Source organism: Kogia breviceps, chromosome 14 (assembly GCF_026419965.1).
Source record: "Kogia breviceps isolate mKogBre1 chromosome 14, mKogBre1 haplotype 1, whole genome shotgun sequence".
Taxonomy (NCBI): Eukaryota; Metazoa; Chordata; class Mammalia; order Artiodactyla; family Physeteridae; genus Kogia; species Kogia breviceps.
Window position 1 is genome coordinate 76,550,873 of NC_081323.1, and position 26,416 is coordinate 76,577,288.

Genomic DNA, 26,416 nt, shown 5'->3' on the forward strand with positions numbered 1-26,416 from the left:
CTACATTCTTAACTGCCCCCCCCCCAAAAAAAAAAGCCTACAAACATGATACATGGAGAACCCTGACCAAAAAAAAGCTGGCTGAGGAAGTATACCTGCAATTAGACTCAACCCTCATAAACAGAACTCTGCTTCATAGCCCAGACTCACTGGACGTTTGTAGAACATCTCTAACATGAAAGAGACTAAAAGAAAGATAAAAAAAAGAACCTCAGAGGAAACAAAATGTAAAGAGCCAAAGAAACGTAAATGAACTATAATTAACGTTCTTAAAAAGTAGAACAAGGACTTCCCTGGTGGCGCAGAGGTTAAGAATCCACCTGCCAATGCAGGGGACATGGGTTCAAGCCCTATTCCGGGAAGATCCCAGATGCAGTGGAGCAGCTAAGCCCATGCACCACAACGACTGAGCCTGTGCTCTAGAGCCCATGAGCCACAACTACTGAGCCCACCTGCTGCAACTACTGAAGCCCGCGCGCCTAGAGCCCGTGCTCCGCAACAAGAGAAGCCACTGCAATGAAAAGCCCGTGCACCACAACAAAGAGCAGCCCCTGCTTGACACAACCAGAGAAAACCCACACACAGCAACGGAGACCCAATGCAGCCATAAATAAATAAATTTATTTATTTATTTATTTATTTATTTATTTATTTTTAAAATGTAGAACAAAAAGACCAAGAGATGACTTGAAGAGGAAAAAAAATAGAGGCTTAATTCAAGTGGTCTAACATCTGACTAATCGGAGTCCAAGAAAAATAGAGAAAATGATGACTGGGAAATTAGCAAAGTAATAATTTAAGGATATTCCCAAGAACAGAAGGACATGCATCTCCAGTACCCATGAGTGAAGAAAATGAGCCTCATCAAGGCACCTTATCATAAAATTATAGAAACACCAGAGATAAAGAGAAAATTCTTAAATCTTGCAGAGTGAAAACAAAGATCACATACAAAGGACCAGGAATTAGAATAGTATCAGCCTTGTCAACAGAAACATGGGAAAATAGAAGACAATGGAGCAATGCCATAATTTCAGAGAGAAAATTACTATATTCTAGAATTATATAACCAGATGAACTTTCAGCCAGGTGTTAGGATAAGATAAAGACATTTTCAGACATGCAAAAAGACAAATACTGTATATTATCACGTTCCACTTAGATGTGGAACGAAAAAAAATAAAGCAAGCTAGAAAATATAACAAAAAGAAACAGACTCACAGATATGGAAAACAAACTAGTGCTTACCAGTGGGGAGAGGGAAGGGGGGTGGGTCAAGACAGAGGAAAGGGATTAAAAGGTACGAACTACTATTGTAAAATAAATAAGTTACAAAGATACATTGTACACCACAGGGAATATAGCCAACATTTTATAATAACTATAAATGGAGTATAATTTTTAAAAATTATGAATCACTATGTTGTACACCTGAAACTTATGTAATATTATAAGTCAACTATACCTCAATTTTTTTGTTTTTTGATAGGAAAGTAGGATTTATTGGTAGGCATGAGTAAGGAGGGGACAGCACCAAGGCTGTCATGCGTGCAGGGCCCGCCATTCGTCCAGGGGCCACAATTAGGGATGTATTTGACTCCACAGCCTTTTGGGATGAGCTGCTTTTCTGGCACCATGTTTTCAAATTCATCTACATTAAACTTAGTGAATCCCCACTTGGAGATGTGAATCTTCTGGCAGCCAGGGAACTTGAACTTGGCCCTGCAGAGGGCCTCAAGCACATCCTCCTTGTTCTGCAGCTTGGTGCAGATGGACATTATGACTTAGCCTATGTGGACCCTGGCCACTGTGCCCTGGGGCTTTCCAAAGGCACCGCGCATACCTGTCTGGAGCCTAGAGTGGGGACAGCATGCCAGTCATTAATGTCCACTGGAAAGGGCTGTCTCCAAGGTCCCTTAGGGCAACCCATACAGGCAACAGGCTGCATACACTGCTGAGGAGGCTGCTGTTTGCAGCCATTGTGCACCGGGCCCCCATGGGGATATACCTCCTTTTTTTAAAAAAAAGAAAGAAAGAAAGGGAAAATGGGCAGAAGATCTGAATAGACACACCTTGCTGAAGGAAAATATACCAATGGCAACTAAGCATACGAAAAGGTGCTCAGCATTGTATGTCATTAGGAAAATGCAAATTAAAACAACGAGATACCACTACACACCTAGTAGAATGGCCAAAATTCAAAACACTGACACCACCATATCATTGTGAGGATGTGGAGTAACAGAAACCTCATACATTGCTGGTGGGAATGCAAAATGGTACAGCCACTTGGAAGACAGCTTGGCAGTTTCTTATAAAACTAAATATACACTTACCTTGTAATCCAGCAGTCACATTCCTTGGTATTTACCCAAATGAGTTGAAAACTTACGTTCACACAAAACCTGTACACAGATGTTTACAGCAGCTTTGTTCATAATTGCTAGAACTTGTAATTTGTAAGCCACCAAGATGTCCTTCAGTAGGTGAATGGATAAATAAATATCCAGACAATGGAACATTATTCAATGATTAAAAGAAGTGAGTTATCAAGTTGCAAAAAGACATAGAGGAACCTTAAGTGCATATTACTAAGTGAAAAAAGCCAATCAACAGGCTGCATACTGTATGATTCCAACTCTATGGAGATGGTAAAAAGATTGGGGGAAGGTAGGGAGGGCTAAATAGATGGAGCACAGGGGATGTTTATGCTAGTGGAACTATTCTGTGTGCTACTGTAATGGTGCATACATGTGTCAAAACCCATAGAAAGTACAACACAGAGAGTGAACCCTAGTGCTAACTAAAACTTCAGTTAATAACAGTATATCTATACTGGTTTGTTAATTGTAACAAATGTACCACAGTAATGCAGGATGTTAATAATTGGGGAAAACTGTAGGAGAGGGAGAGGAAGTATATAGGGACTCTGCTTTCAACTCAGTTTTTCTGTAAACCTAAAACTGCTCTACAAATAAAGTCTATTAATTTAAAAAGTATATGAGGCAATTATTAACTCTAGCTAAAACAGCACAAATTGTGTAAGAAAATGTAACTGTGATGTTTATATTGTCATAATAATGAAAACTTACAGAATGTGGCTTTAAACAAAAATTATTGTGTAATTTTTGAGAGACTAGAGGAAGGGAAGTATTACGACCTAATATCCTCATCTGTCATAATAGAAAGTCTCTGTAACAGAAGTGAACATCTGAACGTGTGCCTATCCAAAGGCGTTTCCTCCCCTGTGTACCCAAGCCCTTCTCCCTGTTTCCTGCATCATCACATTTTGCATTCCAGCAGAATCTTTCCCATCAACAAACAAATATGCCTTTAATTCTTCTATCTTAACACACACACACACACACACACACACACACACACACACACACACACCCTACACGTATGCCAGGTGCCCTGCCACTGCCATTCCATTTCTTTGCTTCCCTTTACTTAAAAGCTCATTTTCTGTACTCCTGTCTCCAGTTCCACTCCGTTTTTTCTTACATTCACTCCATTCAGAATTTCACAACTACCATTCTACTTAATTTGCTCTTGTCAAGGTCACAGTGACCCTCACATTGCTTAGCCAATGGTCAGTTATCATCTTGTCTCCCAGCCTCTTCTGATCCAGTTGATTACTCCCTCCTTGATATGTTTCCTTCACCTGGCTTCTAGACACCACTTTCTAAATTTTTCCTTCTGTGTCATTGGTGGCCTCTTCTCAGTCTTCTTTGCTTATTCTTCCTTTTCTCCCTGACCTCTTAATGTTAGAATGCCCCCATATCTCAGTCTTAAGTCCTCTGCTCTTCTCTCTTTACCCTGAGCACCTGGGTTATCTCATCAGGTATCAAGTTTTAAATACCATCTATAAGTTGATGATTCTCAAATGTATAGATCCCAGCCCAGACCTCTTCCATGAACCCTAGATTTGTATATCTAACTGGCTACTTGACATTTTCATTTATTGTCTAATAGACATCTGAAGCTTAACATTTCTGAAATTGAACCCCTGAAAATCCGCTATACCCAGAACCTTTCCCAACTGAGTTGATGGCAACTTCATATTTCCAGTTGCTAGTTGCTTAGGCCAAAAACCTTGGAGTCATCCTTGACTCCCCTTTGCTCTCTCATATTCCACATCCAGTCTGTTAGGAAATCTAGACATGATTAGGGGAAAAAAATCCACAAACGTACCACTTCTCACCACCTCCACCGCTGCCTCCTTGTCATCCCATCTTGTCTGGCTTACTGCTGTTGCCTCTGCACTTCTGTCCTTGGCCCTTTACAGTCTAAACAAAGCAAGTAGGATGACCCTTTTAAAATCTAAGCCCCATCATGGTACTTAGGAGCCTCCCATTTCACTGCACTGGACAAATTAATTTCTCTGTGCCTCAGTTGCTTCATCTGTAAAAAGAGAATAATACCTCCCTCAGGAGATCGTGGGATTCAATAAGGCGGTGCATGGGAAACTCACGCTCAACACTCAAATGATGCAGACAAAATAATCAAGTTTAGCTGCTGTTCGTATTATATTTATTGCCAACGCACCCTCTAAATCAGAAGCCTACTTTTGTTTCCTTGTTGTTCTTCAGTGCATGAGGTGGGAGGGCTCTGTAGGAGCATTTGGATTCTGACTACCTAGCTCATTTCTGTCTAGCAGAATCCTCAGTTCATTAGTACCGGGGATTAGTATGTCCAGAAACACTGTTCCTTTAGCCAGAGAAAATTCCACTCCTAATTTTGCTGTTTTTATTAAGTGATGCCGTACTTGGTTTCCTGCACTAAATAGGAACTGCTTTGTCAGTAGAAAGTGTTCTTTTTGTCAGTACTGTAGTTCCTAACTTTTGAAGCATTTTTTCCCTAAAGGATAATGAGAGGAGACAACTTCCCACTTATTTTTTGATTGAGCCTTTTGTCTGATGTCTTATCCTGAACCGCCCCCCCCCTTTTTATTACATTTGTAACATCACATATTTAAGGTTTTGGTTTTTTCCCCCCTTTCATATAAGCCTTACCTCTCTGGAACTGTTGATTTCTGGAAGACACTTAATAATATTTAATGTTCCCACTCGTATTATCTGTCATGCCTTACAACAAACCAAAAAGAGAAGGGAAAATTTAACAGTCAGATTTGCTAATAGTAGTAAAATGCAAGGAGCTGGTATACTGGGAGAGTGCTGAGCCAGGGCCTCCTGAGCCTCACCTGCCACTAACTAGCTGTGTGGCCCCGTGGGCTTGCATTGGACCTTCTGCTTGAATTGTAGCAGAAGAGGCTAGCTAAGAGAGAGGAAAGTTGGTTTCTGAGAGGATGTGAGGAATACAAGAAAAGTTTCTTAGGGCCCAAACCCACTAACACTGCAAGAGGCACTGGGGCAAACAAACTTGTTCTGGTAAAGGAGCCAAGGCCCAGGAGCCTAGGTCTGAGCAGCTTATGCTTAGAGGCTGGGAGGATATGGGGGTTGGGACTCAGTTCCCTGAATAGAGGGAGACGGAAAGACACTTGAGAATCTGGTAAAAAGCAAAATCAAAAAACCTGTTCTCATGGCTTGAGCCCCTGCTTTGGATATAGTGTCTGCTTGTCCCAGAGATAGTGGAGACGGGCACAGTGGAAGTCAGTGTTAACGTGATACATACACACTTCCTACATCAGAAAGCTGGAACAGTAATACAGTGTTATATGTCAATTATATCTCAGTAAAACTGGGGGGAAATGAAGAAAGCTGGAACAATCTCTGGACTGTGGTGCTGGGGTAAAGCAAACAGGATTCTGACATGCAGATTCTTCAGGGAGCAGTTAGGCCAGCCCTCCAGTGACCTGGGACTCTTTGAGGGTATGAAGGTTTCGAGGCACTCCTAGCAGCTGCATTGTTATTCTGCACTCGCCTCAGCTTCCAGCGTGATGCATATCTAAAGAAATATCTTATGCGTAAGCCTCTTCTCTCTGCTTTAATTTAGCCTTCCTAGAACTGTAGCAGAGACCCTAAATAATAGACCTGGTTTTAGAAATTGCAGAGAAAGAGACAGGAAAACAGTACATTCATTCTCTCAATCTCAGAAGGAATACTGCTACTTTTAGAAGTGGATCAGTCATCTTATAACCAAGTAAAAATCCTTTAGGTTTATAGGCTTTAGTATTCACCATTTAGAAGATTTCTTTGTGCTCTGAGGGGCTACCCAGTGACTCTCTTCTCAGTGACAACCCATAGTGTCTTCCTGTAGTTTCTCGAGTCCAGCAGTTATCAAACTGTATCTGACGGAGACCTCCTTCACTCTTGATTGACATGAATAGTTCCTAGTTTTTTTTTCTGTTGTTGACAGTGTTGAAACAAACATCTTTGCACTTAAAGTGTGTATGTGTGTGTGTGTGTGTGTGTGTGTGTGTGTGTGAAAGAGCAAGACAGAGCGAGTGTAGTAAATTCCTAAGCTACTGGCTTAATTTTTTCAGTTTTGTTATTGAAGTATAACATACATAGAGAAAAGTATCCAAGTCATAGCTCAATAAATGATCACAAAATGAACACATCTTTATAATCACTACCCATATCAAGACAGAAAATTACCAGCGCCCTGGAAGCCTCTCCCATCCCCATCCCAATCACTTCCACCCTGCTCCTCCCCCAAGTAAACAGTATCCAGATTTCTAACATCAGAGTTGCTTTGCCTATTTTTGAGCTTTAAAAGTTTTAAATGGAGACATGTGTCAATAGTATATTATTTTTGGAAATCTGGCTTGTTTCTCCTCATCATTATGTGTTGGGATTCATCTACGTTGTTGGTTTAGTAGTAGTTCATTTTTAAAATTGCAGTATGGTATATCATTATGTACATAAACACATTTATTTATTCGTTCTAACTGTATTGCTCTGCAGTGCCACCTTTGTCATAAATCAGTTATCTCTAAATGGGGGTCTGTTTCTGGACTCTTCATTTTGTTTCATTAACATATTTGTCTATCCTCGTGCCAAAACCTTACCGTCTTGATTATAGCTGCGTTTTTTTGTATGTATAGGTGTACTTCCACTTTGTTCTTTTTAAGATTACCTTGATTATTCTTGGCCCTATGCATTTCCATAAAACTTTTACAATCAGCTTGAAATTACCCCTACCCCTACCCCAAAAAAGCATGCTAGAATTTTTATTGGAAATCCTTCGAGGAGAATGGACAGCTTTACTATGTTGAATGTTACAATCCCTGAAAGTGGTATGTCTCTTTATTTATTTGGTCTTTAATTTCTCTCAATAATATTTTATAGTTTTCTATGTAAAGATCTTACACATCTTTTGAAAAACTATTTCCTAATTATTGCTGCTATTAGAAACATTTTATATGTTGAAAAGAGTACGTTTTTAATTATAAGATTTTACAAGGTTAAAAGTATATATCATTTTAAGAACCACCTAATATTCAAATTATTATGGGAATATTGGGTACATGAAGAAAAGTAAAGCTGAATTAAATCCAGCGTTGTAAGGTTGGAGATGTCAGAAGGAAATCAGGAGGAGCCTATTCCTAAATTATGTGAATTCTGTGTTGGTTGCTGGAGAGAGAAGGCCTAGGGCTTGCTTTCTCTCTCAGCTAAAATGATTGGAACTTGGAATGTTAGGATGCTTTTCTTTCTTCTTCAGAGACTCTACGCCCTCTCCCAGCCAGCCCCCAATTGGGGAGCGCCCAGGCAAAAGTAGAGCAGGTGGGGTCAGAGTGAATAGGGATTTCACTCAGTCCTCAACTCCGGCTGCTTCTGAACTGACGGGTTTCCCTCCCGTTCTAAAACTTGCCAAGAAGGAAGCAGTGAACCCATCCACTATCAGTCAGTCCTTGCAAGCATCCCAAAGTGATGATGACAGTACCTGTCTCCTTAAACTCATACTTGGCTTTGTTTTTCCAGGTCTATAAAGGAGAATTTCAGCTACCTGAATTTCTTAAAGGAAAACCTCAGGTACTGTGTCTGCTTCCTCCTCTTGATATACAGTAATAGATGGGCTCTTGCATTGAAGTAATCTTTTCAAGGAGATAATGCTATTGTGCTGGTGGTAGAAAGACTGGCTTCTGCAGGGATATCAGCTCAGTGCTTTGTGACCACCTTAGAGGGGTGGGATAGGGAGGGTGGGAGGGAGACGCCAGAGGGACGAGATGTGGGGATAGATGATTCACTTTGTTATAAAGCAGAACTAACACACCATTGTAAAGCAATTATACTCCAATAAAGATGTTAAAAAACAGAAGAAAGGAAGAAAGACTGGATCCTGGTAATTGTTGGTTTTAACAATCTGTGTTAAACAGATTTGTTAAATTTAACAATTTAACACAGTCTGAATTTCAGAGGGCTCAGTGTCTTCCAAGAGTAGGGAAATACTTTATTGATAACTAAAATCTGATAGCTTGAGGTCGCTCACAAGCCACACAGTATTCCACATATAAGGAGCCTGCCTTGGTGAATCTGCTCCAGGCTTCTGATACCTAACTTGAAATAAAAATGTACAGCCATCCTTTGTTCTTGTTACATGTACATCCGTGGCCTTTTCATTTTTCTCATTTGGAGCCTAGAAGACTTGTGAATACATCATACACATAGCCATGGGCCCTCAACTGCTAAGTCCCCCAAGTTGGGAATGGATGGTATGAGTTTGAAGTTTATAACTTTTACTTTTTAAAAAATTAATTAAAACAGATCCAGAGTTCCTCTTGTAATGTCACACTGTCACTTATTTGGATTCCAATATTGTTTCTTGAGTTGAAGAGAAATAGGTGATGTTACGCTCGACAGGCCTAGAGTAGCCCGGAGTGTCCTGCATGGGCGCATCACCTGCCATTCCTATGTCGTAGTGGGAAGAAATCAATGACTACAGCCTGAGTCCAGCAGAAGACTTCCCTGTCCAGCATGGTGATAATACATGTTGCCTCCAGGCTGCTGCTATCAGTGATTAGCTTGTTAATAGGAAATGAAGACCCAGCACTGAACTCAGTTTCTAAAAGTGTTCCAGATCTGGGTTGTTGAGGGGAACCTCGCAGATTGTGTGAAGTCGTGTTGCTTAAAGCAAGCTTAGAGTACATGGGCTTCTCTGTAAGAGCAGCTGTGTCTCACACCAGGATTGAAGGCTCTGTCTTCTCAGATCCTTGTCTCATAACAGCCATCAATAACTGATACATATTACTTGAGTATTTTAAACTACTTTCGTGGTATATGCTTATTAACATATATTTAATTTTAATCCATCCATTCATTCATTTATTCAACAAATGTCTACTGAATTACTTTTATGTGTGAGAAATTGAAACAAGGCCTCAAGAGTCAGAGGGGAAAAAAAAGATCTTCAGAGGAACTCCTTATCTATCCAAAAGACTCTGATCAACTTTTGCAGACAGAGGGGCACAGGGGCCCTGAGCCTTGGCTGGGCAAGATGTGCCAGAAACCTGGATGGATTCATTAACAAGTTGTCACTCACTTCCAGGCTATGGTAACTGGAGCCAGAGAATAATCCAAGAGGCAGAGTCTGGAAGAAATGTCAAATCCAAAGGCTGTTTTGCATAGTAAGTCTGAAGGAGTCAAGAAAGGGAATTTGAGACTAAAACTAAAGGGACACCCCTGCTTCACAGCATACATAAAAAATCATTTCCAGGTTGATTATAGGCCTAAATGTGAAAGGCAAAATAATAAAGTTTCTAGGAGGCAGTAAAGGAGAATATCTTCATGACCTTAAGAGGGAGGGATTTCCTTTTTTTTTTTTTTTTTTAACATCTTCATTGGAGTGTAACTATTTTACAATGGTGTGTTAGTTTCTGCTTTACAACAAAGTGAATCAGTTATACATATACACATGTTCCCATATCTCTTCCCTCTTGCATCTCCCTCCCTCCCACCCTCCTTAGGGAGGGATTTCTTAATTTAAGTTAATTAATTTATTTATTTAAACATCTTTATTGGAGTATAATTGCTTTACAATGGTGTGTTAGTTTCTGCTTTATAACAAAGTGAATCAGCTATACATATACATATATCCCCATTTCTCCTCCCTCTTGCATCTCCACCCTCCCTATCCCACCCCTCTAGGTGGTCACAAAGCGCCGAGCTGATCTCCCTGTGTTATGCTGCTGCTTCCCACTAGCTATCTGTTTTACATTTGGTGGTGTATATATTAGCCCATGCCACTCTCTCACTTTGTCCCAGCTTACCCTTCCCCCTCCCTGTGTCCTCAAGTCCATTCTCTACATCTGCATCATTATTCCTGTCCTGCCCCTAGGTTCTTCATAACCATTTTTTTTTTTTTAGATTCCATATATATGTGTTAGCATACAGTATTTGTTTTTCTCTTTCTGACTTACTTCACTCTGTATGACAGACTCTAGGTCCATCCACCTCACTACAAGTAACTCAATTTTGTTTCTTTTTATGGATCATTAATTTTTAAATGGATAATTTGGACTACATTAAAATTGAGACCATTTACTTATTAGAAAGCATCATAAAGACAGTAAAAAAGGACACCTTAAGGGGGGAAATTTTTGAAACAAAAAATTCATCAGTATAGAAAATTCCTACAAATAAATAAGGAAAAGGTAACAAAAAATTGGGCAAAAGACTTAATATAGGCACTTCAAGCCCCGTTCTGGTTAGTTTCATTTAATGTATCACACACATACTAGAAAAAAGCCTATCAAAGGCTTTGATTTAACATCTAATACATGAGAAAACTGAAGCCCACAGAACTCTCAGGATTACATTTAGCTAGAATTCTGACAGAACTCAGGAAAGTGCTACACTTAAGATTATAGTCTTGGGAATTCCCTGGCGTCCAGTGGTTAGGACTCTGCACTTCCACTGCCGGGGCCCCGGATTCAGTCCCTGGTGGGGGAACTAAGATCCCACAAGCCACACGGTGTGGCCAAAAAAAAAAAATTATAGTTTTATTATAAAGGAAACAATTCAAGACCAACCAAATGAAGAGACACATAGGACAAGGTCTGGAAGAGTCTCAGAGTTTCTGTGCCCGTTCCCTGTGGAATCTGTGTACTTCTCCCTCAGAGCACATCAGCGTGTTCACCAGCCAGGGCGCTCCACTGAACTTCAGCATCCAGAGTTTTTACTGAAGTCTAAGTGCATAGGCATGATTGATTGACTCATTGGCATGGAATTGAACTCAATACCCAGTCATCGTCCCCTTCCCAGAAGCTGGGCTGGCTCAGAGCCCGAACCCTCAAATCACAGGTTGGTCTTCCTGGTGACCAGCCCTCATCCTGAGTCATCTCATCTCTTAGCAGAAACTCAGGGATGATCTAAGGGGCTCGTGAATAACAAAGACACTCCTGTTACCTGGAAAAGTCTAAGGATTTAGAGTCACCCTACCAGGAGCAAGAGCCAAAGGCCAGTCATCTTCTTTATTATACAACAGTAGCAGACGGAATTCATTAGAAAGTCTCTGATCACAGCCTGCAAGCTGCACCTGATATTTTGATGAGAGCAGTCACTTCTCATGCTAACCAACGTTAAAACATCTTTTGCTTCCTTCCGCAGACTGAGCAAGTGGAATAGCAGAGCCAGGAACCTGTTGCATAATTGAGGTGAGGTTAGGGACATTGCTGGGGCTTTGGGTTTCACTGCCCTGGGGTCAGTTCACCTGCTTTGGAATCTCGGCTATGTGTGGCGTTGAGCAAGTTACTTAACTTCTCTGTGTCTTCGTTTCTGCATCTGTAAAATGAGGACGATGTTAATGAGAGTGGTAGAATGAACCATGATGATGTCTGCTAGAAGCCTGGCACATAGTAAGCACGCAAACAGTGTTAGTTATTATTTTCAGTATGAGATGGGGTTTCAAATGATAAAATATTCTCGCTGAAAGAAACCTGAAGACCATCAACTTCAAACACCTGTTTACTGATAAGGAAACTGATCTTAGAGAGAGGATTTGTCAAGGTCACATCATAGGTCGGAAAAACCCAAGGCTAAAGAGCACCGTCTCCTGACATCCAGCCAGGGACTCTCGCACCGCCCTGTACTGCTTCCTCTGGGTGCTGGGTGTGCAGATGTTTCTGCGCTAATATTTTCGGGAGCTGCCTGGTTGGTTTTTCAACCTCGCTGATGTTAATGCATTATGACGTCTTAATGTTTGTAACCTATGTTGTCTCATTGTAGTTAAAGGCTACAGTGTGGAGCAGGACTTATCGGCCCTTTCTATCTGAGTAATCATCAGGCATGTCCAGGGATACCAGCCAATTAGTGGCAAAGCTGGTTTCTGAACCTAGACCTCCTGACATGGCTGCTCAGACCTCACACCCCTATCCCACACTTTCTTAAGATTCTGTTTCACTCTGAATATTTTGGTTATGCCTTAGATCACTTGGAACTTGAAAAGCTTTATTTTTTTATTTTTATTTTTTTTTAATTTTTAATTTTTTGGCGGTACACGGGCCTCTCACCGTTGTGGCCTCTCCCGTTGCGGAGCGCAGGCTCCGGACGCGCAGGCTCAGCGGCCCTGGCTCACGGGCCCAGCCGCTCCACGGCATGTGGGATCTTCCCGGACCGGGGCACGAACCCGTGTCCCCTGCATCGGCAGGCGGACTCTCCACCACTGCGCCACCAGGGAAGCCCGAAAAACTTTCTTTAAAATATGATTTTTCCTGGGAGTTCCCTAGCAGCCAAGGGGTTAGGGCTCCGTGCTTCCACTACAGGGGCAGGGTTTGATCCCTGGTCGAGGAAGTAAGGTTCCGCAGCCGTGCGGTGTGGGGAAAAAAAAAAAAAAGTAAAATAAAATAAAATACTAAAATAAAATGTAAAAAGAAAACCTATTATAAAAAAGTAAAAAATAAAATCTGTTTTTTTCTTATAGTTTTGTTTGCTGTTTTATTTTTATTTTATATAATAACCATGTATTGAGTGTGTACTCCATACAAGGTATAAAATACCAAGCATCATATATATATATAGTATATAAATGATATAGGATATATTATGTGATATCTATAATAAATATATATATTATTCATATATATACATATATGAATGATTTCATTCAAGTTTCAAACCACTCTGGCAAGTAGGTGATATTATTCCTCTTCTACTGTTGAGAAAATTGAGATTGAATAATTTGATTTGAATAAGAGGTTTTTATGACTTGCTGTGTGCTAATAGATTATAGATAGAAAAAGCACATGAATGCTGCTATGCCATGTCAAAATCACGGATGGCAGTGAGTTAATAATATTCATAGGTTTTAGGAATTATGATTGCCTTTTTTGCTAAGAAGGAAGTGCTAAATGTAGACTTCAACTTGATGGGCATACAGGCATAACAGCCGTTATCAGGCCTTGGATAATTTTGTTTATTCAAAAATACTTTCAAAAGTATAGATAAATTCCCTCCTGGAAACATGCATACAGGGATTCATTACTGACCAGCTGTTTTACAAGGCAGAATGCAGTGTCAGGTGACTCCAGCCTTGAGTGGTCTCCACAGCAGCATTTCATCCTTGTTTGCTTATCGAGGCTTGTAGGTGCCCACGTGCAATGAGAGAAGGACTCGGGAGAAGCTAGGAAGACATCAAAGCATCTCAAGACAAATCGTAGTCTTTCTCTTGTCTTTTGGATCCCTTTGGCATATGAACGACAGTCACTGTGTTTCCTAAAGCTTCCTTCAAAGAATCTCAGTATCCACTTTTTCATACTGAGTCAGCATGTTCGACCCCTGGACATTTGACATCCCTGTCAGTGCCCCTGCAGTAGCTTCCATTGCAGATGACAGTTGCAGCCATTTAGAAATGGGCAGGAACAGCCCTTGCTTTGGCTGCCATCCTTTTGTGTTGCACGTTGAAGCGACTGGCAGGCATCTCAAAGCATCCCAGACTGAGGGAGACTGCGCCTCTCTGGTAGTCCTTCTGAGGCAGCTGTTCTCATAATGATCCATCCCCTACCTTTCTGCCTGGCTTGTGCCAGGCCCACAGCTGGGAAGGAGGCGGTATCGCGCGGGGGAGAACAAACTGACTGCATACCTGTAACACGTTCTGTTTGTTTGCCCTAGGGAAGACTGCTGCCTTTTCAGCAGCAGAGAAGTTTCTAGGGCTGGCTGTTTCTAGGACTGGCTGTTCCCTGCTGAGATCAGTGGAGTATATGTACCATGGCCCGAATCTCCTTCTCATTTGCCAGTCTCCTCCCACTGAGAGGGTGGGATGTCAGCACACATTCGGACCTTCCTGGGTGACCTGCTGCTTCCCGAGTACAGTGCTCTGATCCCCGATTATGTGCACGGCCCTGTGGAAGAGGAGCCCAGAGAGGATGTGTGCTGTCTCTTAAAACTGCCCTGGGCCTCATCTTTTCTTAACAGATTCCAAACTTTGTTTTCAAGGGGAGGGTTTAAAGATGGGATTCTGTAAGCAAAATTGGGTACTTTCATCTTGGAATCGGTTGTCTGTACATGTTCTAATGTTTTGTAGAACACTTGTACCTGTTTAAATGTACTGATGTGGATAATATTAAATATCTTAATTATTTAAATAATTCATTGTATTGTTTCTGAGTTGAGGAATTACCACATACATTTACAACTTGATGACTTTTGTATTTTATTTTTCAAAATAAAATTTTAAATGTGAAGCACTGGTAGTTTACATGTTTTCATTACTGTGATTTCTGAGAAGCAATAAGACCTATCAGATAATGATCTGATAAACCACAGTTTCTTCAGTTGCTGTATTTTAGACATTCCCCTGTATACATCATAATTTCTTAGTGAAGTTTTTGCTATAATTTATTTCAGAGAGACCTGCTACCATCCTTTTGTCTCAGAATCCTGTTCTTCTATTTCCTTCTCAATTCTCTGGTCTCCATAAATTCTTTTTTTTTTTGATTTTTTAAAAAATAAATTTATATTTATTTATATTTATTTATTTTTGGCTGCATTGGGTCTTCGTTGCTGCACAGGCTTCTCTAGTTGCAGCGAGCGGGGGCTACTCTTCGTTGCGGTGTGAGGGCTTCTCACTGCGGTGGCTTCTCTTGTTGCAGAGCATGGGCTCTAGCCGTGTGGGCTTCAGTAGTTGCGGCGCGTGGGCTCAGTAGTTGTGGCTCGCGGGCTCTAGAGCGCAGGCTCAGTAGTTGTGACACACGGGCTTAGTTGCTCCGCGGCACGTGGGATCTTCCCGGAGCAGGGCTTGAACCCGTGTCCCCTGCACTGGCAGGCAGATTCTTAACGACTGCACCACCAGGGAAGTCCTGGTCTCCATAAATTCTAATTTCTCAGAAAGACTTTCCCTGATCCCCTTCCTGCCTGCCTTATTCACAGTATCACCTTATCACTTTGTAGTTTTTAATGTTTCTTAACTTCTTAAATTGTCTATCTCTTATACTAGATGGTAAGTTCCTGAAAGACAGAGACTGTGTCTTTTCTTGTCCATTTTTGTACCCCTGACAGCTAGCAGAATGTCTGGCCCATTGTAAGAAACTACTAAAATATTTGGTAAATGACTAATCCTCCCAGACAAAAACTGCTAACATATCATTTTCAGGTGGAGAAACAGAGGCTCAGCCAGGTCAAGTCACATACACAAGGCCCCTCAGCTAGTGCCACAGTGGTGACCTGGTTTCTAAGCCTGGCTCTGGTATCCTTCTTTCCGCTCCACGCCCCTAGCCGTGTCCCCTTCAACTGAAAAGGAATACTGCTGCCACATCAATCCTTTGTTGAGCACTGTGTCTTAAGTCACTCTTTTGTTCAAAAACCTTCTCTGACTCTCTGATGCCTCACACATTACACCTAAACTGTCTGTCTCTGCAATGTAGCCTCACCACCCCCTTGTGAACAGTACACCTCTTCCCTGTCTCCTTACACTCTGCGTTCTGCTTCTTCCAAATGCCCAGAAACCTAATCCCTCTCCCCTGTCCCTGGGAAATCCCAGCCCTGTTAAGGGCTCAGCTGTCTTAAGTCCCATTTCTTGTTACTGCTCTAGTTACTGCTCCAGCCTCCAGATAGCAATAAAATCAGCTTCAGCATAACATAATTTGGTTTGGGTTTTGGTTTTTTGCTTTTTTCCTGTGTTAGTCTTATGTTACCAGCATGGTAGGGAGGAGGTCACATATCCCTCTAGAGCCTATCAGAATGGGAGGTGAGGGCATTTCTAAGCTCTAACCCAGCCTGACTCCAATACTCGCCCCTAGGTGAACAAAGGGATTTGTATTCCCTACGCCTGCCCACCCCTGGAGACTCCACTGTCACGAGTGGGAATGTATTGGAACAGGAAAAGGGCAGAGAACCACCGCACAAAAACGGCTGACTCAGGAAAGAAGAAACCACTGCACAACTGGCCCGGAGAAGCAGATGCTGTGATATCTCCCTCCCTGTTGACATTCCCTCCTTCACAAAGCCTTCCTTCTGGTCTGAGCACATTTCTCTTGAGCCCTGTGAAGCAAAGCATTTCTGTTCCATGTGACATCTTAGAACACCTGTAGGAAGATGATTATATTTGTGAGATGTTGTGATTTGATGGAATCAAATGGAATTACTGTCAAACAAATGAAAGATGCCTGGAGTAAAATGTAAAAATTGGTAACTGGGGGACTTCCCTGGTGGTCCAGTGGTTAAGAGTCCGCCTTCCAATGCAGGGGACGCGGGTTCAATCCCTGGTTGGGGAACTAAGGTCCCACATGCCCCAGGGCAACTAAGCTCACGCGCCACAACTACTGAGCCCGCACAGTCTGGAGCCCACACGCCACAGAACCCAAGTGCAGCAACTAAGACCCGACGCAGCCAAAAATAAAATAAATATTTTTTAAAAATTAAATAAAAATTGATAACTGGGTAAGGGACCAGGTTAGATGTGTTGCCTGTGAAGATCAAGAGAGCTGCCCAGGGCCAGCACGGCCATGGCCACAGCCAGCGGGGGAGCCTGTGGAGCCAGGGAGAGGCTGGCGTCCTCAGTGGCTGCAGGAGGAGGCTGCAGAGAGCATCATCCATGAAGAACCATAGAATTTTTAAATGAGAGAAAAACATCTTAGTAATCACTTAGCCACGTAATCATTCTAGCAACATTTATCAACAGCTTCTCATGGTCTAGAGCCTGTGCCTGAGTTTACATATTTAAACTCATTTAATTCTCAAAATCACCGTCTGAGGTAGGTACTGTCACTACCTGCATTTTATAGACATTGGTTTGGGAGGCAGTACCAGCTTTCTAGACCAGCTAGTAAGTGATGGGATCAGAATACAAATCCAGGCAACCTGGCTCCAGAGCCTATACCCTTAACCACCACTCTACCTCTCAGTAATCATCTTTATACTAGAATAGAAACTTGTCATTAGCATTGAGTGACAACTATTTAAATACCTCCCTTGTACTTAGTAATTTGCTAGGTATAATTGTTGTGCTAAGAAGTAAAGGCAGATTGCTGCCCTTGGGAATTTATGGTCTTGGTGAAAATCAAGAAAAATGTACATAAAACCATTATTTCAAGCTTACCTAACAAAACCACCTATAGTATTACCTACGACAACCTGGCTAGTAGGTGATGGGTAAGTAATAGTCTAGGCAGGACTCCATTCAGTGTTGCCCCAAAACTTGTTTTTCTAGGGAGCTACAGATCCTGGGGGCTTTCTGAGCTTTTCTCTGGCAAGGTCAGTATTTTCAGCATTGAGTTCACTTTCCTGATTGTCACTATCCAACAGTCTTCTGCAGGGAATTTAGGCCTTTGCATAAAGCAGAGCAGTCACTTTGTTATTCTGAGCAAAAGATCATTTTTATTCATTTTGGGTTTAAGTCCTAACAAAGCTCATCATTTGAGGGTTTTTTTTTTTTCGGGGGGATGATTCTGTCTAGACAGAAAAATAAATGACTTTGATTCTCCCTTTGGAGTTTGCTGATTATTACTGAACATCCAAAATTGAATCATTCTTCACAATAAAACCACTATTTTTGTTGTTATATACTGTAGAAATGGCTATGGCCTTGCCCTGAGAAGGAAAGCCTTAAATGCCCTCTGTTGGTCAAACGTGGAATAACTGCTGAACGTATGAAAAAGTGTTAAAAGTTGCAAGAATTAGGGAAATATAATCAGGGAAATTAGGGAAATATATCACAAAGGTGTGCAAAGCTTTCTCTACAAAGACGTCCGATGCAATGAAGTTTATAGAAACAAAAAACTGGAAAAAAAACTAACAAAAGGGGGAGCTTAGTTAAATGAATTATGGTACATCCACGTAACAGAATACTCTTCGGCTAATACAGTATTGTAGAAAAATATTTCATAACAGGAAAAATGTTCATGTTACATTAAGTAAAAATTTGAAATCACAAAGCTGTTTAGCGTGCTCCCACTTTTATGATTGAAAGGGTAGACAGAAAACTAGAGTCACTAAATTGATAGAAAACAGAAAGGACATGTGCCAGTGTCCCTTGTTATCTCTTCGTGGTGGAGTTTTGGGGATTCTTATTTTCTTTGTGCTTAACTCTGTTTTCGAGATGTGCTACGATCGCATGAATTACTTTAAGTAAGAAAGTGAAAAACAATGAGAGTTTTTTAAAAGAGAGAAATCGAGATTGAACCGGCCTAATCTTAGAGATAAAATCGGGGGTCTAGAGTAGTGCTGTGACTTACCCAAGGCTACCCATCTATAGTGAGACTTAATGTGGACTTTCAGTTCATTTATTTTCTGGTAAATCTCATTTAGCTACTTCTTTTTTTTTTTTTTTTTTTTTTTTTTTTTTTTTTTTTTGCGGGCCTCTCACTGTTGTGGCCTCTCCCATTGCGGAGCACAGGCTCCGGACGCGCAGGCCCAGCGGCCATGGCTCACAGGCCCAGCCGCTCAGCGGCATGTGGGATCTTCCCGGACCGGGGCACGAACCCGCGTCCCCTGCATCGGCAGGTGGACTCTCAACCACTGCGCCACCAGGGAAGCCCTAGCTACTTCTTTTGATGAAACATTAGTAATGTTAATAATCTGAAGACCTGGCTATTGGTTGTTCTTCACAAATGAGTAAATGAGACTTGAATTAGAAATGAAGCTGTGCTGAGATCTATTGAAAGTCAACCCTCGACACAAAGGTTTGTTAAAAAAAAAAAAGAAGAAGAAAAATTTTTTAAAAAAGAAATGAAGCTGAGTATTAGCTATTAGGACATTTAGATGGAGCACATTTGAAAAGATCACAATGCACTTAGAATTGATCTATTTCTCTTGTGTAGGGGTTGGTAAACTACAGCCATTGGGTCAAATCTGACCACACCATTTATGTCTTACAACATAATTTATGACATAACCTATGACATCACTTATGTCTTGTCTATGGCAGCTTTTCCTCAACAGCAGCAGGGTTGAGTAGAGACAAAGTCTGTGGCCTGCTAAGCTAAAAATATTTACTCTCTGGCCCTTTACAAAAAAAGTTTTCAGGGACTTCCCTGGCAGTTCAGTGGTTAAGACTCCACGCTTCCACTGGAGGGGTCATGGGTTCAATCCCTGGTCGGGGAACTAAGATCCCACATGCCACGCAGCATGGCCATAAAAAAAGAAAAAAAAAGTTTTCAGACCCCTACTCTTATAGATTATTTTAATTCTATATTGCCTCAGAATATTTTAATGTTTCACCAAAGGACTCTTAAGCTGGCAGTTCCAAACAAATGTCCGAACAAATATTAGCAGCTAGGAAGCCCCCAAATGGCAAGTTGTTTTTCTCTGATACTCTTTTACTGCCTTAGAGAAGCAGGCCACTCCCAGCCTCAAATCCAAGGCGGTTTCTAAGTGGGTGTGGGTACCTGGGGGAAGAAAGGCTGTGGAATGGTGGAGAGGCCCCAAGAGATGAGGACACTAAGAGACGGGGTACTTCTTGTCAGGGTACAGGGGATTATATTTCCAGCTAAATTCTTTTTCCACTTGATGGAATCATATTGAATAATAGATATTTAAACTGTGAAGTGCTTAAACACTGAACTGATAGACCAGTGGAAATGCCACATAAATGGGCCATGGGGATGGGAGGGAAAATTGGGGATGTGGCTCCAAGATACTCACCCAGTCACCAGTGGGGTTTGACCATAATGCTTCCAGAGGTGACTGGAACAAGAGCTCCCTTAGAGACACAAGGGATGAGAGAGTAAATAGGCAGCAGTTGGGAGGACGACTGTGGACGCTGAAACCACGTAAGTAAAACACGATTTTCATCGAATTCTGGATGTGAGTTATTTTTTTAAATTAATTTTTATTGGAGTATAGTTGATTTACAGTGTTGTGTTACTTTGTGCTGTTGGATGTGAGTTATTTTTGCATCTATATTTTCTGTTATTTGATTTTATTATAATTAAGTAATAAATGAAAATACAAAACAACATTCATCAAAAGCTTACCTATAAAGAGCTTGGGGTGAGAGCATTTTTTTTTTTTTTTTTTTTTTTTTTTTTTTTTTTGCGGTACGCGGGCCTCTCACCGCTGCGGCCTCTCCCGCAGCGGAGCACAGGCTCCGGACGCGCAGGCGCAGCGGCCACGGCTCACGGGCCCAGCCGCTCCGCGGCACGTGGGATCTTCCCGGACCGGGGCACGAACCCGCGTCCCCTGCATCGGCAGGCGGACTCTCGACCACTGCGCCACCAGGGAAGCCCCAGGGTGAGAGCATTTTGAGGCCCATATCATCCTGCACAGTGAAAACATCCATGGTTACCAGTGTGTACTCCAAACCAAAGAGCCCCCCCCCCCACCACAAATGTTCTGCTCTGAATAACAGCCGTAGGACCTCTCACAACTTGATGGGAGCCCCTTCCCACCAGCCCAGCGTGATGGCATCCTGGAATTCCCTACCTCTATGATACCAATAACAATCCATGCCCCGATATACTAATAATACCAGTAAAATACATGAGAAAAATATCTACATAGACAGGTAACTCTTTGAACGTGATCACAGCACAAATTTCTTTCATGTATTCATCTATTGAGTTGCTACTATACGCCAGGCCTTGTGCTGGACCTTGGAGGTTGATTAGAGAGTAATGAGACAGTAAGATGGATGCCCCAACCGGCTTTCTGACACCCAGGAAGGCGAAGGCCAACACGGGACCTCTGCTACAGCCACAGCAAAAAGGAAACGTTTTTAACACTTCCACATCCACACTTGTCCGCCCAAAGAGCAAGAAGCCTGGCCTCCAACTCAGTGTTCACTTTCCCCCTCCAAATCTCAAGTGCAGGGATCTGCTTGGTGAAGTTAGGTCACCTGTGGAACCCAGGGTACAAGGTACCATGGGACAAGCAGCTTTTAGATTTCAAGTTTCTAGCATTCAGTGGGGCACAGTGGGGTGGTGGTGGGGACAGGGGTTCAGAAAAGAGATGTGAGAGGCAATCTGAACATTGGCCACATTTACCCCGTGCACTGTGCGAAGAGAAGTCCAGGAGACAGAACAGCGGTGGTTAACGAATGGGGGGTGTGTCAGAGGCTGGGGGAGAGCCGAGCTGGGTTGAGAGCAAGTGGGCCCTTAGCCAAGCTTCCGTGCCTTGGGAAGCTGCTGGCAAACAACCTCCTCCTCAAGGCTGGGAGAGAAAGGAAAGGCGAGTCCTCCAACTGGAAGGAAAAGAAGATGGATGCTTTTGTTACCATTTTCATTTCCTTTATTGTTGTTAAATTATTCAATACATTAGAATCGGAGAGAAAATTCAGTAGCTGAATCAGCACTTTGTTAATCTGTTGCCATTCAAAAGGTCTTTTCTTTGGTGAGGCATGGAGAACAGAATCCAATTGACTAATCTCAGGACTCCGTGCCTGTAGGACCATTTTCTTGGTTGACTCCTGGAGGAAAAGTAATACCAGGGCTATAAATGCTAGTGTCTTGAAAGCAGCCCACACCTCTGTGCGGCCATGTGCTACCCATTCCCCGCCCCCCCCCCCGCCCCCCACCCCCAGGCGCCGAGGCTCACTGACCCTTCCCTGCAGCCCTCAGGCGAACTGGCCTGGAAGTCATTTCACTGCAGGGTGGGGATGGCCACTGCAAGCAAACGGCCCTGCTTTCCCAGATGCCTGCTCCAACCCCTGCCTACTCAGTCAGCAAGTCCTCATTCCAGGCGGCTGCCCTTGGACTTTTCCCTACCGCGTAAACAGAACCAACTGGGAAACTATATTCCTGCAGGAAATCCTCAGCTGAAGTGGAAGATGAAAACTCCAACACATTCAGTAACGTAACCGTGATCGCACGTGGATTTTCCTACCTCCTGAGCCCTCTGGGGCTCCTGTCCCATTCTCTTTATACAGTCTTCCTTTAAGGTGTAGGAATAACTGTCACTCTGATAGCCCTTAGCTCTCTGGTTTCCTCATATGGATTCCTAGAGGCGGAGAGGCCATCTGGCAGAGTGGGTAAATGGAAGGAAGCTGGTCCAGGTAACTCCTTGTTGCGTTATTTAATGAACCAACCCAGAATCTACTCAGACTTCTTGTTATGTAAGATAATAAAATTCTCCTATTATTTAAGCCACCTTTGATTGCAGTTTCTACTACAGCTGAGATATCCGAAGGATGGAAAGAGGAAATTTTTTTATAGATATTGTTGAGAAAGACTGGAGCAGGTAGTGATAGCTAAGAGATGGCCTCAGGGAGCCTCCTTTAGGGCAGTGCTATTCAAAATGTGGTTCAAGGACTTGCAGCATCAGAATTACCTAGAGTGGGACTTCCCTGGTGGTGCAGTGGATAAGACTCCGTGCTCCCAATGCAGGGAGCCCAGGTTGGATACCCGGTCAGGGAACTAGATTCCACACGCATGCCGCAACTAAGAGTCTGCATGCTACAACTAAGGCGCCCGCCTGCCGCAACTAAGGGGCCCACGTGCTGCAACTAAGACCTGGCGCGACCAGATAAATAAATTTAAAAAAAAAATTTACCTGGGAGTTTGTTAGGAATGCAAATTCAAGGGCTTCCTCCCAGATGGACTAAATCAGATTCTCTGGAGGTAGGGCTGGGAATCTGTATTTTAACAAGTTCTCCCTCCAGTGCTTTTGATGCAAGTATATCTGGAGAAAACACTGACCTAGGAGACTCCTACAGCTGGGAGTGTGATTGGTCCAACAGAGGAAGTGCTGTGCCTCTTGCTCACGGCTGACCTCCCTGAAGCTGTTCTAATCTTCTAGGCCTCAGTTTCCTTTTCTGTCACAACAATGTGAGATCCCAGTGAGGAACTGGGTGTAAAAATGGTTTGAAGAGCTAAAACCTTGACACCCTAGGAGAGTCTCTGAGCTGACCCTTCCATACCAGGGGACACAGCATCTAAGGCTGCAGACAGATGTGTTGGACCAGGCTGGACTCTGCCTCAGCAGCCTGTGAGCTTCTTTGGACAGGGCCTGTTTCCATCTGTGTCTCCAGGTGCCCAGCAGAAGAACTGACACATAGAGGGTGGAGAGTCACTGTCATTCTTAATTGAACTCAACTGCCCCTATTTTGAGTTTTCTTTTTCGGACTGCTGCTTGAGTCAATCAGGAAAGACTGGAGACCCAGGTTTTACTCTTGTGGTTAGAGGAGAGCCAGCCCCTATCGCAGTGCTGCCCTTCCTCTCCTACAACCCCAGTGACCTCAGTCGTCCTCCCTCACAATCCTCCAGGAAAGGATGCTCAGGCTCTCCATTGAGGTGACCTGGTCCTCCCAGATTTCCCTGGCCTTCGACCCCAGGGATGCACAGGACCCGTTGCCCTGGAAACGTACGAACGATTAAGTCTCGAGCCCTCTCTCGTTTCAGGTTTCTAGGTGTTGACCTGGACGCGGGAGCCACTCCCCAAGCCTATAAGAAGGCCTGGCTTAGAGGCGGTGGCCTCGCGCGCACCCAGCGCGCCGAGCCAGTGTTAGCGGGTGGAGAGGGAGCGCCTGCTGGCCAGGGGGCCAATCAGAGAAGGGCAGGCCAGTCCGTCCGGCTCCCGGTGGCCACTTAGACGCTGGCTGAAAGCGCTGCCTGCTCTGCGATTGGGCGAGCTTCCTGCCAATCAGGGGAGGAAGCCAGCGGGGGTTTGGCCAATAGCGGGAGGCGACCGGGTCAGGCCGGTCGCCCTGCGGTCATCAGGGTGGTCGGCGAGCCCGTCGGCGCTGAGGGAGCGACGGCCTTCCGGCCCGCCCGCGCTGCGCCCTCCGCCCCTCCGGCCCCGCCCGTCGGTCGCGCCGCGTCATGCCAGGCGCTGCTGGGTGCTAGTGCCCGGGCCGCCGCCCTCCCGCCCGCCTGAAGCCGCGCCCACTGCCCAGAGCCAGAGGGATGGTGGTAGTCACGGGGCGGGAGCCAGACAGCCGTCGCCCGGACGGTGCCATGTCCAGCTCCGACGCCGAAGACGACTTTCTGGAGCCGGCCACCCCGACAGCCACGCAGGCGGGGCACGCACTGCCTCTCCTGCCGCAGGAGGTACCTGGACCGAGGGCGTGCCGGGGCGCGGGAAAGGGCGCGGGGGGAGGAGCCGGTGCCAGGCAGAGCTGATCTTGGGATGTGAGCAGAGCTGCAGCGTTGAGGCAGGGGTGGGGGTCGGGCCGAGGGCGGCGCCAGAGGAGCCGTGCTCTCCTGCCCACCCCGCTCCCACCCCCCCGACCCCACCCCCCCGAAATGCACCAGGTGTGTCTTCCCTGCCCGAGGCGGCACCTGGCCCTCCCATCCCCCTCCTTCCAGGATTCACTGCCTGCAGGGTTGGTACTCCCATCCCTATGTCCCACCTTACCTACTGGAGGAGGGAGGGTAGGCTGTGGGAAGGGGCCCTTGGAGCCCCAAGAGATGATAGTGTATCCTAGAGAATCCAAGAGGAGGCCTCCGTGGTTGCCCAAACGCAGTCTCCAGCTGTCCAGAGAGTGGGGTTAGGGGCTGTATGCAGATAAGGAGCAGGCCAGTTAATAGATGTGGCCTCACTCACCTGACAACTCCATGGCTTTCCCTCCTAGCTGCTGTGCTGTGATGCACAGTGGCTTCCACTGGTCTTACTTAACGCATGTGACACTATCATACGAACACCTGAAATGACCCTCAAGAGAAGGGAAAGGAGGGAAGGTGGGGCCCTGCTGGGCAGTGAAGACAGAGGCTAGGAGGTAGGGGCTAAGGCAGTGGCAGACATGACCTGTGGAGTCCTAGGTGAAGGGACTGAGACCCAGAGGGGCACGGTGGGGCTGGGTGAGGCTCTCGGGACACTGTAGTGTCCTCTTGGGTTATGAGCCAGTACTCTAAACATCGTGGGGCAGTTGTGAAAATGGGCAAAGCTCCAGAGGACTCTTGGTAATTGGAAAAAAAAAAAAAAAGAAGAAGAAGAAGGGAACCATTGGAGACCCAGGGTGCCATTTTTTGTGCACTGTCACTCGGGGGACGGTGTGGCTTGAGGAAAAAAGCACAGGACCCAGAGACTATAGGCCAGCTCTCCAGTGCCCGCTCTTTCACAAATTACATGGCTCCATGTGGGTAATGTAAAGTATTATTATCTCCACGTAACGTTGGGGTCCTTGGTATGCACATAAAATAGTTTTAGAGGAGCTAGCTATAGAATAAGCAGAAGGCATTTCCCATCCTCTGGTTGCAGAAGAGTAACAGTACCTACATTCACAGAACTGTAAGTGCCTGTCGGTTTCATTCATCCATTCATTCAGTGCATATTTGGGCCTTTACTATGAGTCAGGCACTGCACAAGACGCTGGACAACTTTGATGTAATGTATTTGTATCCTACTTTATTTCACAAAGGATTTGAAAGTCGGGAAAAAGGACTGTCTAGATAAATACACATAGATTTTCACAGAGCCAGAGAGATGTCGTAATATTGAAAAGTATGCACTGGGATAAAATTTTAGTTAATCTGGAGAAGGTTTGTGGGACAATAAGGGAGAACTGGCCTCATTTCTTTCAAAACCACAAACAGTGAAAGAGATTTTAAAAAATAAATAAAGGTCCTGAGCATTTTAGGGAGACCCTAGAGCTTCTCAGGGCAAACGTAGGTACCATCATTCCCTGCCCTTGCCTCCAGAACCGTAGCTGGACTGGGCACTAATCTCCCTGCACAGATTAAGGAGAGAAGTGGAGAGGTACAGAGGATGAGGAGTGGATGCCTGGCATTATTCAACAAACATCTGTGGGCCCTGCTCTGAGTGGCCTCAGGATAGGTGAACAAGATGCTGTTCCTGCCCTCGGGAAACTTGGGCAAGAATAACCACCAATAGCACAAGGCGCCCGTTGTGCATATAGCTCTGTTATACAGGAGGATGTGGATACAGTGAAGGCACAGTGGCGGGAGTGTTCAGTTAACCCTGTCTTGGGGCAGGCAAAGGACAACAGGGCAGAAATGCTCACGGAGTAGGGGACCTTGAATAGAAGCTCTTAGAATGAGTGGATGCTGCTAAGCGATATGGCGCCTTGGTGTGAATTAGCAAAAGGGTGTACAGCTGGGCTGAGCCCACCTGGCTCACGCAGGTGCCCTTGTGCAGTGAACAGCGCACACTGCCAGATGGGGCCATTGCATTTGCTGCCTGGACAG

General features: G+C 44.2%; 2 protein-coding genes and 1 pseudogene across 8 annotated transcripts in view; 2 read left to right on the plus strand and 1 right to left on the minus strand.

Annotated features, from left to right (window-relative positions):
• Positions 1-14,584, plus strand: part of TPST1 (tyrosylprotein sulfotransferase 1) — a 133,390-nt gene extending 118,806 nt beyond the window's left edge. The window contains exons 4-6 of one of the 2 annotated variants that reach the window (XM_059036689.2): positions 7,890-7,940; positions 11,514-11,560; positions 14,013-14,584. In XM_059036689.2, coding sequence (XP_058892672.1) covers positions 7,890-7,940; positions 11,514-11,531 — 69 coding nt within the window. In that variant the 3' untranslated portion in view covers positions 11,532-11,560; positions 14,013-14,584. Of the gene's footprint in view, positions 1-7,889; positions 7,941-11,513; positions 11,897-14,012 lie in introns of those variants that run through there. The other variant, XM_059036690.2, reaches the window with a different exon arrangement.
• Positions 1,899-2,026, minus strand: LOC131741953 (small nucleolar RNA SNORA70; annotated as a pseudogene).
• Positions 14,585-23,918: 9,334 nt separating the features above from the next.
• RABGEF1 (RAB guanine nucleotide exchange factor 1) overlaps positions 23,919-26,416 on the plus strand; it is a 106,820-nt gene continuing 104,322 nt past the window's right edge. For 5 of the 6 annotated variants that reach the window (XM_067011864.1, XM_059036640.2, XM_059036642.2 and 2 more), the window contains exon 1: positions 23,919-24,319. In XM_067011864.1, the coding sequence (XP_066867965.1) occupies positions 24,176-24,319 (144 nt within the window). In that variant the 5' untranslated portion in view covers positions 23,919-24,175. The remainder of the gene's footprint in view (positions 24,320-26,416) is intronic. The other variant, XM_067011867.1, reaches the window with a different exon arrangement.